Consider the following 11310-nt stretch of genomic DNA (forward strand, 5'->3'; position numbering starts at 1 on the left):
TGTTAGGATGAAGCTTGCCCTGCAGCTGTATGTACTTATACTTTTGTGGATAAGTGAAATCAGTATCTGTTTGCACAGACACAAATAGTGATTTGATTTTCCTTACATCAATGTGACAGGAACCTCTATAAAATATTGGACAGCTGCAAACAGCTGACTGTGTCCCAAGGGAACGGAGAGGATGACACCACAGGGATGGTTACCATCATAACTGGCTTTCAGCCGGATGATCCAAGCAAATTCTCTGCACCCATGCAGGTCAGTGTCTCAGAATAAGGTAACTAGGTTACAACGGGTGGCAAAATCCTTCGTGACCCCAGGTAAGGAAAAATACTCCTTTCATCATCAGCATCTTTACTGCAAGTGTATTTCCTGCCTGGGCTAGTAAGTGTACTTTATTTCACAAGCCTGAGTTATAAATCGTGGCCCTTATTTTCGTTTGCACTAGGGCGCCTTTACGCTACGCTGGTAGTGCAAAGGGGTCTTTGGAATAGGCATAACTGTTACTTACACCATTTTAAGGCTCCTTTATGATGTCAGAGCAGCGTAAAGGGGCCCTGGGGTGAATACGAATCAGACGTTTTGGTTCTACACAGGCACTTTTGCTGAGATTTTCAAAGCTGTCTAGATGCCCAACTCCCATCAATTTCAATGGCAATTGTACATCTAAATCCCCTTGTCTGCTTTGAAAATCTCAGCCTCTGTTTAGCTTTGCCTCCCTTTGGAAGAGCTGTGGCTTCCTATAGAAGGAATAAAGTGTGCCCCCTTTCCAGGCTCTTCTCTTGGCACTGATCTTGTGCTCTTGAGGATCGAAAACAGCAAAACTTCTAAAAGCATAGTTCCATGTTGTGTACAGGAGTTGTTCAGTGTGGGCCAAAGGGGTGGAATTTCATGTAATGGGAGAAAAAAATGACAGAGAATTTGAGAAGGCTGCTCAGGAAACGTTTCCCCACTTTGAGCTCAGTCAAAAAGCCCCTTTCCCTAAGAGATTGAAATTTGGTGGACAAAGTTCTGGAGACTCTGCTGCGCTGGTTGGGCGATAGATAACGTTGGGAGACCAGTGGGCTTTTTCGACCCCAACATTCCATGATATTTTACTGATGTCTTCCCCTGCCCCACACACGGAGTCAAGGAAAAATAAAAATCTAACCCTGAACTCCCTAATTAAATAAAAATTCTCCTGCCCTCGGAGGTAGGGAAGGAAAAGAGCTGTTAAACCAAGGGGGAGGTTGATCTTGTGGTGAAGGCACTGGACCGGGGCTCAGGAGACCTGGGTTCATTTCCTGGCTTTGCCACATGTTCCATGTGGAACTTAGGGCTTGTCTGCACTAAGATACGCAACTTCAGCTACGTGAATAGCGTAACTGAAGTCGACGTACTTAGATCCACTTACCGTGGTGTCTTCACTGTGGTAAGTCAACAGCTGACGCTCTCCCGTCGACTCTGCTTGCGCTTCTCATTTTGGTGGACTACTGGAGTCGACAGGAGAGCTCTCAGTGGTCGATTTATTGCATCTATACTAGACGTGATAAATCGACCCCCTGGTGGATTGATCACTGCCCGCCGATCCGGCAAGTAGTGTATTCAAGCCCTTAGAGTGAGTTATTTAATCGCTCTGGGACTCAGTTCCCCCAAGGATAACACTTCTCTATCTCACAAGGGTGTTGAGGCTAATACCATACCATGGCGATGGGTGGTCATGGAAGTGCCTAGATAGATTGTACCATCCAGTCTGCTGTCTTGGCAATTCAGGAAAAATAACCTTAGTGTGTGATTGTCTTGTTTTTGTCTCCAGTCTGCTATCCAGGCAGCAGCCAGTGCCAGTGTAGAAATAAAAAATGTTCTGGAGTTCTACAAGCAGTGGAAGGAGATGGGCTGATGGTCAGAAGGGCATCGGGTTGGTGTACCTTTCTCTCCCCCTCTCAGAACGCGCAGTGTCTGAACGAAGGAAACAAAACACAGGCGAGACTTGACACGAAGAAGCAGCAGCAGCAGCAGCAGCAACCATGACAAAAACAAATCCAGTTCCGGCACGCACACAAAACACCCACAACCCACACCCTGAACAGACGACTGTACATCTCCGACAGCGCCAACTGCTCTGAGAAGAGAGACACCTCAGCGGGGCCAAGAAGAGATCTCCCCTTCTCCCGGTCGGCAGGGATGGGCGAGAGACGGGCAGTCGTTCATCCCCCCCCCAAAGCCTGCTCGGTCGTCCCCAATCGCCAGGCAGCTCCTAGTATGTACTTTATTTAAACAAGCCAAAACCACAGCCGTGGAAATGGAACAACAAAAGGGGCTAGCCTCCGGGGCTGGGGACAAAGATCCAAAGAGTGCTCTTTATTGGGAATCTGGTGATAGGAACACGAACACCTTTTTAATTAATTTTTCCATCTTCTTTCTTTTAATTCTTAGCATATATATATATTAAAAAAAAAAAAGTGGAGTTCCTTTGGGGTTCTGGATCCTCTTCAAATGTTAAAGAATTAAAGAGAAAAAGGAAATGATGATGCTATTTTTAAACAGAAAAGCAAAAAAAAAAGTTTTAGGAACAAATTTATTTATTCCTCTCCTCCCCTTTCCATACTGGGGGGGGTGCAAAGTGATTATTGCCTGTAGAGAGAAGCACCAGCTGGAAACCTTCCCTATCCCGCTAGGAGTTTGGTGTGCATTCCTTGCTTTTGTACTTGTTGCGTGTTTTGTGAGCCATGATAGGTTTAGCTTGGGCTGTTTGAGAGAACAGGAGGAAAGGGTTCGTTCCTCCTCCTAAACGACCCCCACTCCCAGCGTTAGGTCTTTGTGCGGGGGTGGGGGGGCGAAGGTGAATGCAATCCAGACTAGGTGCTGGTAGTCAGAATGGAGCTGCATTGGATGCTTGGACAGTGGCAAGGGTTGTTGATTTGGCTTGAGTCTGCCAAGACTCAAGAGACAAATCGGACCTGAAAACATCTCCAAAGGGTCCCTAAGTCCTCTTCCTTATTTTGCAGTGGGGTGTTAGGGGAGGAGGGGGTGCAGAGGATTTTCATAAGCTTATCAACTGTCTCTTCAGTTGCTCTCGGACTCAGCTGCTTCTGTTTAAAACGAGAGGTTTGCAGAGCTTATGTAGTCCCTAGGAGCAGAGGCGGGGAAATGCAGTGGCCACTGCAAGTCAGTGTCATCCGGAACTGGCCCATGGACTGTTCTATGCCTTTCAGTCAGTACAGCAGCATCCGTAAAGGAAGGGAAGACAGTAGCTGTGCAGATGCTGGAATTAGCTCCCTTTGTTTCCTGCGAGGCAAATTTACAAAACTCTCTCCTGCACCATCTCTACGCATCCTCCATCTGACTTCTGGTAACACTGCTACCTGTAAATGAAAAGCACATTGCTATAACGATCACTAAGCACCGGGGAGAAGTTCCATCTCTGTTGATCTGTGTCATTGTACTTCAAGACCAGATGTCCCCGTCCACTTGAACCAGCAGCAACTATGCAAGTAATGAGTTGAACTCACTGGTCTCTGTCAGGCTGTTTTACTTTGGCCTGACAAGAAGCTGCTATAACTGGTTATTAATGGTGTCCTATGAATGGACCATTTAAAAAAATAACCATTTGCAATACCTGCCGATTTCCCAGCATAACAAATCATACCAGAATTGCAGAACGTCCCATTTGGGGTTCCGACCAGTATGAATCCTCCAGGATTCATCCACCTTGCAGCTTAGATCATTTTGCAGCCAGCAGCCTGGTTGCTCAGATGAAAGGCCTTGGAAAGCCAGTGTGCTTTAAAGGTGATTTTATTCCTTTGGAAAGCAGAGGAGGGCATAGGGGGTCAGCGTTCTCTTTACGGCTTCACCTGAAACTTGTGCTGCTTCACTAAGCCGTGCCAAGAAGACAGCTTAAGCAAAAACGCTGAATGGGGGCTTTCACCTGATCCTGCTGGCTTCCTGTGTTTACAAACAGATGTCAGCTGTGGCATATCCCCAGGTGGAGTTCAGTGCATGGCATTTGTCCTTTCCCACACGTACTCCGCTGTTTTCTTTTATTAGGTCTGTTTCTGTTTAGCTCGTGCTTTTATTTAATGGAGATGCAAAAAGTAAAAAAGTCTTACCCTGTGTATGATGTCTCCATCAGAACCCCGAGTTGTACGAGCCAGAGCAGTGTAGCGTTGAAAGTGAACCGATTCACCCTCTGCGTTTCTATCCCTTTTTTTGACATGATGCTGACCAGTGCACTGAATTACACTCCCCGCTGACCCACAAGGCTAGGTCATCTTGAATTCTGTCTAGTGGATCAGACTTCTCTCAGACTTGGGTGTTCTGCCCAGCTCCTCTTGGTAGGACGCAAACTGGAACCCACAGCAGTGAGTGAGTTGTAGCGGAAGCAAGATCTGCACTAAATGAAGCTTTGTCACAGCTGATTACATCTCTAGTTCTAGGAAATATTTTTTTTTCTCCCTTTCGGGGGTGTAGTCTGAGACGTGCTGTTCTGGTTTTGTAAAGAAATGGGAATCGTTCTACTGCAATTAATGTCCAAAGCCTAGGATGGGAGCTGTTCAGATGTAGCGAATTCCAGTGGCCACAGATGAGACTGAGGGGGGAAAAGCAGTGCAAGTGAAGCAGAAACTGAAAACCAGTCCCTCCCAAACAGATCCCATTGGCATTGCAGTTAGTTATGATTTCCAAGGCAACAGTGCAACCCAAAATTGGGACTGGAATCCTAGAGCCGAGCTTTGTGATGCAGAGATCATGGATAGAGTGGGGGGTGCGCAGCAGCTACCCAGCACTGCACAAAGGTGACCATTAACTGAGGATGACGCTAGGGAAGAGGTGAAGCCTTGCCACAGAAGATGCCACAGCTGCTCATCTTTTGAAATGGGGCGACTGCTCGAGCAGGCAGTTGATGGGGGCTGTTTTGACAGTTGCAGTGGGACATGCAAGAGATTTTTAAATTTCATTTTTTTGAAGGTGATTTTTTTAACCTCAAATTTATTTTGTAACAATAAACGTTGCTGAGCTAAAAAGAGATCCCTCTTTGTGTGTCCAGAAAGAGAAATCAAGGCATGATTTTTTTTTTTTTAAGGGGGGAAAGTGTGTCTGTATTTTTATAAACATCCCTGTCTTGATGCACTGCCTTCTAAAGGGTAGTTTTGGTCATATCAGGAGTGTTGTCATTGAGGAGGATGGGAAAGGGCCTTGGCTATCCTCCGTCAGGAGGAGTGTTGATAGCCCCTTAACAGAGGAGACCAATGTCACCCTTTTGATGTCTCCATACACATCTTCAACCTTCTTTCTGCTGAGATAGGAAGCTTCAGGCAGGGGTGGTCAGTTTTCAAAGATGCATCTTGAAGCTCCCCATGCATGCTTTTATCCTCCAAAAATATGTGGCCATGCAACCGTGCTTAAATGCAAGCAACACATTTTCCGTGCCCTTGCCGGATTTAATCTAAACCGGAAAAGGGACGAAAAATGATGCATCAGTCTGTGTGGAATAGGACAGCCATAGATCAAGGCACCAGGGAAGATGACACATAGTTTCCTCTTATAAAACATTTTCTAACATTGGGCTTTAATTGGAGGCACTGCTTGATTCTTTTCAGGAGAGGTGCAGGGGAGGATGCTTTTAAGGCCTGATCCTACAACTCATGATGGGCCAAAATTCCCAACTAATAAGTTGGCCCAGGTCTGTCAAAAATACGGAGCCATGATTAAATGCATAATTGGAACTGTGCTGACTTAGACCAGCAGGGGTCTTGGTCCAGGAATCTCAAATCCCAGTCTAGAACTCAAACAGAGATGGCCACTTTTAGCAACATCCATTGATGATTAATGCCAAGTATTTCTCTGAGGCTAGATCACTAAGTGGCCAGTGGAGGACAGAGTTGATGTATCGTAGCCCACGGCACTAGTGCCCGTAGCTTAATGCTGTGGTTTGGGTCTTACGGGAGTCTACCACAGCGTGCAATAGCGCCACCTTGAGATGTAGCTGCAAACTGACCTTCCACGCTATCCTAGTGCAACATTCGAGCCTTGCAAAGCCAGCTCTTCTTCCTGTGCTAACGCAAATGGTGCTATCTCAGTAGCTACCAAAAACCTTCTTAGACCACGTCCAAACTAGCCCCTGGGGGGAGCAATGTTAGCTCAAGCGTCATAACACCCACTATGCTGGTAACAAAACAAAAAAAAAAGTGCTTTATGGGGTTAAAATATTGTTTTTAATTTAATCGTTTTATGTGTTTCTGGGCTTTGTTTTTCTTTTTTTTCCCCTTCCACCGAGTTGGATTCCCAGAAGCTTCAGCGTGACAACCTCATTCACAGAGACTGTCAGTTTCTGGGGGCGAACGGCGTCCTTGATTTCTCATGCGCGTGGCATGTTTGTTTTGCCAGCAGCAGACTGTCTATATGTGTAGCAATGGGTGAAAAACGCTGTTCGGTGTGTGGTGGACACTGTACTGTATGGGTAGGCTGTGCCAAACAACTCGTCTTTTAAGCTGTTCCCCCACTCTGGTCACATGATTTGTTTGAATGCCATTTGAAACAACTCAGCTTTTCATTCTTGTTCATCTAGCAAGGGGGCTGTTTAAAGGGGGCGGGGGAATACAGTGAGATACCAGCTGATGATGAAATCAGAGGTCTGTCAGGGTAAGAAGGGGAATGACCGTGGGTACGGCTTTCCTGTAACCCAATCCTTCCTCTGCTTCTGCAAACATTAGAACCAATGTTGAGAGGATGGTTGCTGGGTTGGAGTCAAAGGAGGCTAACGCTCACCCTCCAGATATTTTATAGCACAAATGACCCCTAGCCTGTGGATTCACAGTTCAACGGCGATTAACCAGGGAGGAGTGGACACACTGTGGATTTACAGTCCAGGCGATGTGTGTCCAAGGGGAACCGTGCCACACACTTGTCAGTTGTCTGATAATATAAACTCAGAGGATGTGGGGCACAGGCCCTTTTGACCTCTGATTTCATGGCATGCGTCTGACGGTGGTTGGAACACATTGACTGGCTTAATAAAGTACAAGATGTTTGTACCTCCTGATCGCTCCGTTCATTATTTCTCCTCCTTACTGTTTATGATCCATTGAGTCTGTCCCTGGAACGCAGAACAGCACCTTTCTTGCAGATCTGTGCATGCCAGGCTAAATTGGACATTTCTTGAACTATGTTTAAATGTCATTTTCACACTGACTTCAGAGACGCAGATGGGAGTTCGCGGCACGAGTTCTGCCTAGCCAGGAAATTGCCTTTCATTAGATTGGCTCCTGGCATGTCATGAGCCATTGTGCTGTCTCCAGTGAGACTGAGCATCCCTCTTTCTCCTGAGTCTGCTGTCTTTGCATTAGCTGGTGGATTAGATGCTTGTGAGAGTTACCCAACATGCAGCCCTGGGACTCAAGTCCTTGAGCCACAGAACAGATACAACAGCGTGAAAAGCTTGTGCTGTCTTCCTGAAGCAAAACGATGGATGGCGACAAGTTCTTGAGTCATTACTGATCCAAACCCGCACCCTAGAACGGAAAGGCCGAATACCTCATTCTGTAAGTATTTTCTTGGTCCACTTGGCCATTGTGAAATCCCCATTGATTGGGGCTTATGCAGTTGTTTAGATTGTGAACAGTCTTTAGGAAACAAGGGACCGTCTCTCTTTGTACAGTGCCTAGCACCAATCTCCTATAATAACGGAACCCTTCAGCTGTACCAAATGGGAGCTTTGGTCTCTGGCGTATATTAGACCTGAGCTTTATTGTAAGTAGCACCTGCATGCGCTAGGAAGAAAGCTGAAAATTGTTGACAAAGAATGGGGTTTTGTCAAACTAATATTTTTTTGTGGCTAAATATTTCCGACTGAATTTTTCTAAGGGAATGTTTCATTTCAAATTGATTTTTTTCATCTCCATTTTTTTGAAAACCGAAGAATTCTCAATTTTTTGTCCACCCCCCTAGCAACACTAAAAAGAATAATATCCAGGTTTGTGTGTGTCACTTTTTTTCCTCCTCTAACTTTTCCAAAAGTTCTCCCAACTTCAAAAAAGTTCCAGAGTGGCAAAAGGAAAAAACGACTCTCAACTCAGTCACTTGAACTTTTCAAAAGTTTGAGGAAACAGGTTGGTTTGAAATGAAAATTTTGTTTAGAAGTATAATGAAAATTTTTCATGTGCTTGCTGGGGGTGGAAATTTTTTTTTCAACCAGCTTGAGCGATGAGTAATGGGCTGAAATAAATCAAAGGATCTAAGGTCAGATACCTACAGTGAGATCTGTTAGACCGGTATTTCTGCAATCAGTGACCCGTAGGGGGGTCATGAAAGGCAATTGGGAAGTGGGGAAGGGTCACTTCCACTTGGTCAAATTGTCACTAGTGTTTGCCACCCAGCAGCTCCCACTTGATTCAGAGCCAACCTGAAAAGGTTGAGAAGACGCTGAGCCATAGTGCTCCCAAGGAGGTGGCTAGAACTCCATCTCTGGCGGGGTTTTTTTTAAGGCTGCTCTGGACTAGTGACTTGATAGCTGGGGGGCAGAGGATCAGTTCTGCCCTGGGAGACTGGATCTCTGCTCAAGTTCTTTGCACTGTGCCTACATATGTTCTAGCGCATCTGGAATGTAGCCTTTCCCCCATGGGTCGCCGCCTTCATCCCAAGCCCTGAGAACGCGGGCTTCAGAGCTGACCTGCGGTTGTATCTTTCAGGAGAATGACGGTTGTCAGCTTTAGCCAAACTTGAATTTGTGGTTAAAGCACGTTGCTGGGAGTTGGCCTGGTGGGCTCTGTTCCCAACTCTGCCACAGACTGGCTGGGATCTCTTTCCTTCAATAAGCCCATCCATATCTCTCTGCCTCTGTTTCCCCATCTGTGAAATGGAGATAATGATCCTGCCTTTGCTTAGTCTAGTTAGAGCAGGACGGAGGCTCTTCCTCACCATGCCTGGGCAGCGTCTGACACTGGGGCCCCGCTCAGCTGTAATAGTAATAAAAATCCAGTTTCCCCAGGCTATTTGCCTTCAGGGAAGTAACATCGACAGACATGCAGCAGGATGGGGCTGACAGAGAGAGCTTGACCCATCTGGAAGGAGCCTGATGTTCAGAAGGGTGCTGAGCGTTCAGCGTCTGATAACCCAACTTCTTTAAGGTGTGTGTCAAGTTGGGCTCCCGAAATCACGAGACACTGGAAAATCTTGGCCTCGGTTTTTAAATATCTTCCATGGCTGCCTTAGGGCCTGCTTCTCGTTCACACGCGGGCCCCTTTAAGAGGCTCTGGCAGAGGCTGCTGAAGTGGGCACAGATGTCAATCGTTAAGGCTGCTTTATGCTGCCAGTGGTATAAAGCGGCCTTAGTGCAAAGGAGAACCAGGCCCTCCATTTCCTTCCAGAAGAATAGCCGAGGCAGCAGCTTTTCAGAGAGAAGCGAAACGTGCCCTGTTTCTAAATGGCTGTGCCAAGAGGGGGCAATCGGGGACAGCTCCTGCAGCCTCCGAGTTTTAAAATGTCTGTGTTGGTTTGGACCGATCGCGCCGAGACAATGCCAGGTATTAACCGGCTCAAAGGCTGGCTCTCCGGATACACCGACTGCCCCATTAATACGCGGCTTCTGGGGAGACATCCTCCACCCAGCACCAAGGCTTTAGCTCCATACAGATAGCGAGCCCCTGTTCGACTGACCCAGATCCTGCTGCAAAGCAACAAGAGGGGGGTTTGTTTGCTGTGCCCTGGATGGCTGCCTTCCCGCCCGCCTCCCTGGAGTAACTTGGCTGGTGATATTTGGGTCGGGGGTCCCTTCCGAAGCCATGGGCTTATTGCGTCACTCCGGCTAGAATTCTGTTCCGAAAAGATTCTTCTCCGAGACTCTCAACCATAGTATCTGAGCGCCTCGTGTCTGTGCTCATGGGAAGGTGGGAGAGGGGAAGCCGTATTTTTATGGGACATCCTGAGCCTGGCCTATTGAGATCAGTGGATTTAGGATTTCACTGCTCTCTCGGGAAAGCCTTAGTTACAGTCCTAGCTAGCTCACTTGCAGCGTTTCTTGATCTGATGGTCATGTTTACTGGGGCACTGGGCCTCCTGGGTTCTGTCGTTCGCTCTCTTCTGAAACCCACGTGGCTATTTATTATTTGTACAGCGATTATGCCTCAAAGCCCAAATGGAGGGGGAGGGCTCCCCGTGCTAGCAGTTGTATGTCCATCACAAAACCAGTCTCTGCCCCAAAGAACTTGCCTGGCAAGAGATGACCATGTGTAGGGGGGGTACGCATGGCCCTGAGATGAGGGTGATTTATATAAACAGCAGTCTCGGCACGCCGGATGCCAAACTCTTATCGAGTGTAGGTGTCGAGGAGAGTTTGACAGAGGATAGCAGCGTGGTCCAGTGGATAGAGCATCCCATCAGCCAGTGAGTCAGGAGACCTGGGTTCCCTGCTCTGCCACTGACCTGCTGGGTGTCCTTGGACAAATCACTTCCCTCTGTGCCTCGGTTTCCCCTCTCAGCCTTCATTTGCCTGGGCTATTTAAATTGTAAGCTCTTCCAGGCAGAGTCTATGTCTGTACAGCCTCTAGCACAATGGGACAATTGGCTCTACCTGAATGTAAATAATCAATTGGATTTGAGGGTCCTTTATGGACACATTTAACATGATTCTTAGCTTGACCTGTGCTGTAGGTGGATTAAAGAGGGAGCTGCAGCCTCCTGATAACATGCTTAACGTAACATGAGGCCTGTTTGAAATGCCTCGTATGGCATCCCATGATTGGCTTTATGGAGATTCATCCTAGCCCAAAGGATCAGGGTGGAGAGGGTTTGGTTTTAAAGTCCAGCCTCCTTTGGCTTCAATTCCTGATGTGCAAGAGCCTGAATGCTGCTAATCCACCCCATGGCTGCCCTCTGCTTGAGTGGGTGGCAAGATGCGGCTCAGATGCTCTGAGCTGAAGGACATTAACCAGCCACTAGTTCCGCAGCGCTCTCAAAAATGCAGGTCGTGGTTGAAGTTCATGGATGTTTAAGACCAGAAAGGACCATTGTGAACAATCTAGTCTGAGCTCCTGCATAACATTGCCCAGAGCATGGCATCTAATGAGTCCTGCATCCAGCCCATATCTTGTGGGGGAGCTAGAGCGGCTCTCGCTCTAGAGAAAGCCTCCGAGTGATGGAGAATCCACACACCTCTCTTGGGAAACTTCTAATGGTTAATTACACTCACTGCTACACCCTGGCATCCTTTGACGGTTTCTAGGTTTAGTTGCTGGCCATTGGATCTTGTGGTAGCTTTTTGCTAAAGAGCCGTCAATGATCTGGTATCTTGTCCCTATGTGGAGGTACTTATGGACCATGTTCAAGTCACCTCTTAGT

General features: G+C 47.2%; 1 protein-coding gene across 1 annotated transcript in view; it reads left to right on the forward strand.

Annotated features, from left to right (window-relative positions):
• The window catches only part of SMG5 (SMG5 nonsense mediated mRNA decay factor), a 47712-nt gene extending 40697 nt beyond the window's left edge, over window positions 1-7015 (forward strand). Inside the window, exons 21-22 of the mRNA XM_044991216.1 lie at window positions 120-258; window positions 1796-7015. Coding sequence (XP_044847151.1) covers window positions 120-258; window positions 1796-1879 — 223 coding nt within the window. The 3' untranslated portion in view covers window positions 1880-7015. The remainder of the gene's footprint in view (window positions 1-119; window positions 259-1795) is intronic.
• The last annotated feature ends 4295 nt before the right edge of the window (window positions 7016-11310 follow it).

Source organism: Mauremys mutica, chromosome 17, assembly GCF_020497125.1.
Source record: "Mauremys mutica isolate MM-2020 ecotype Southern chromosome 17, ASM2049712v1, whole genome shotgun sequence".
NCBI lineage: Eukaryota > Metazoa > Chordata > Testudines > Geoemydidae > Mauremys > Mauremys mutica.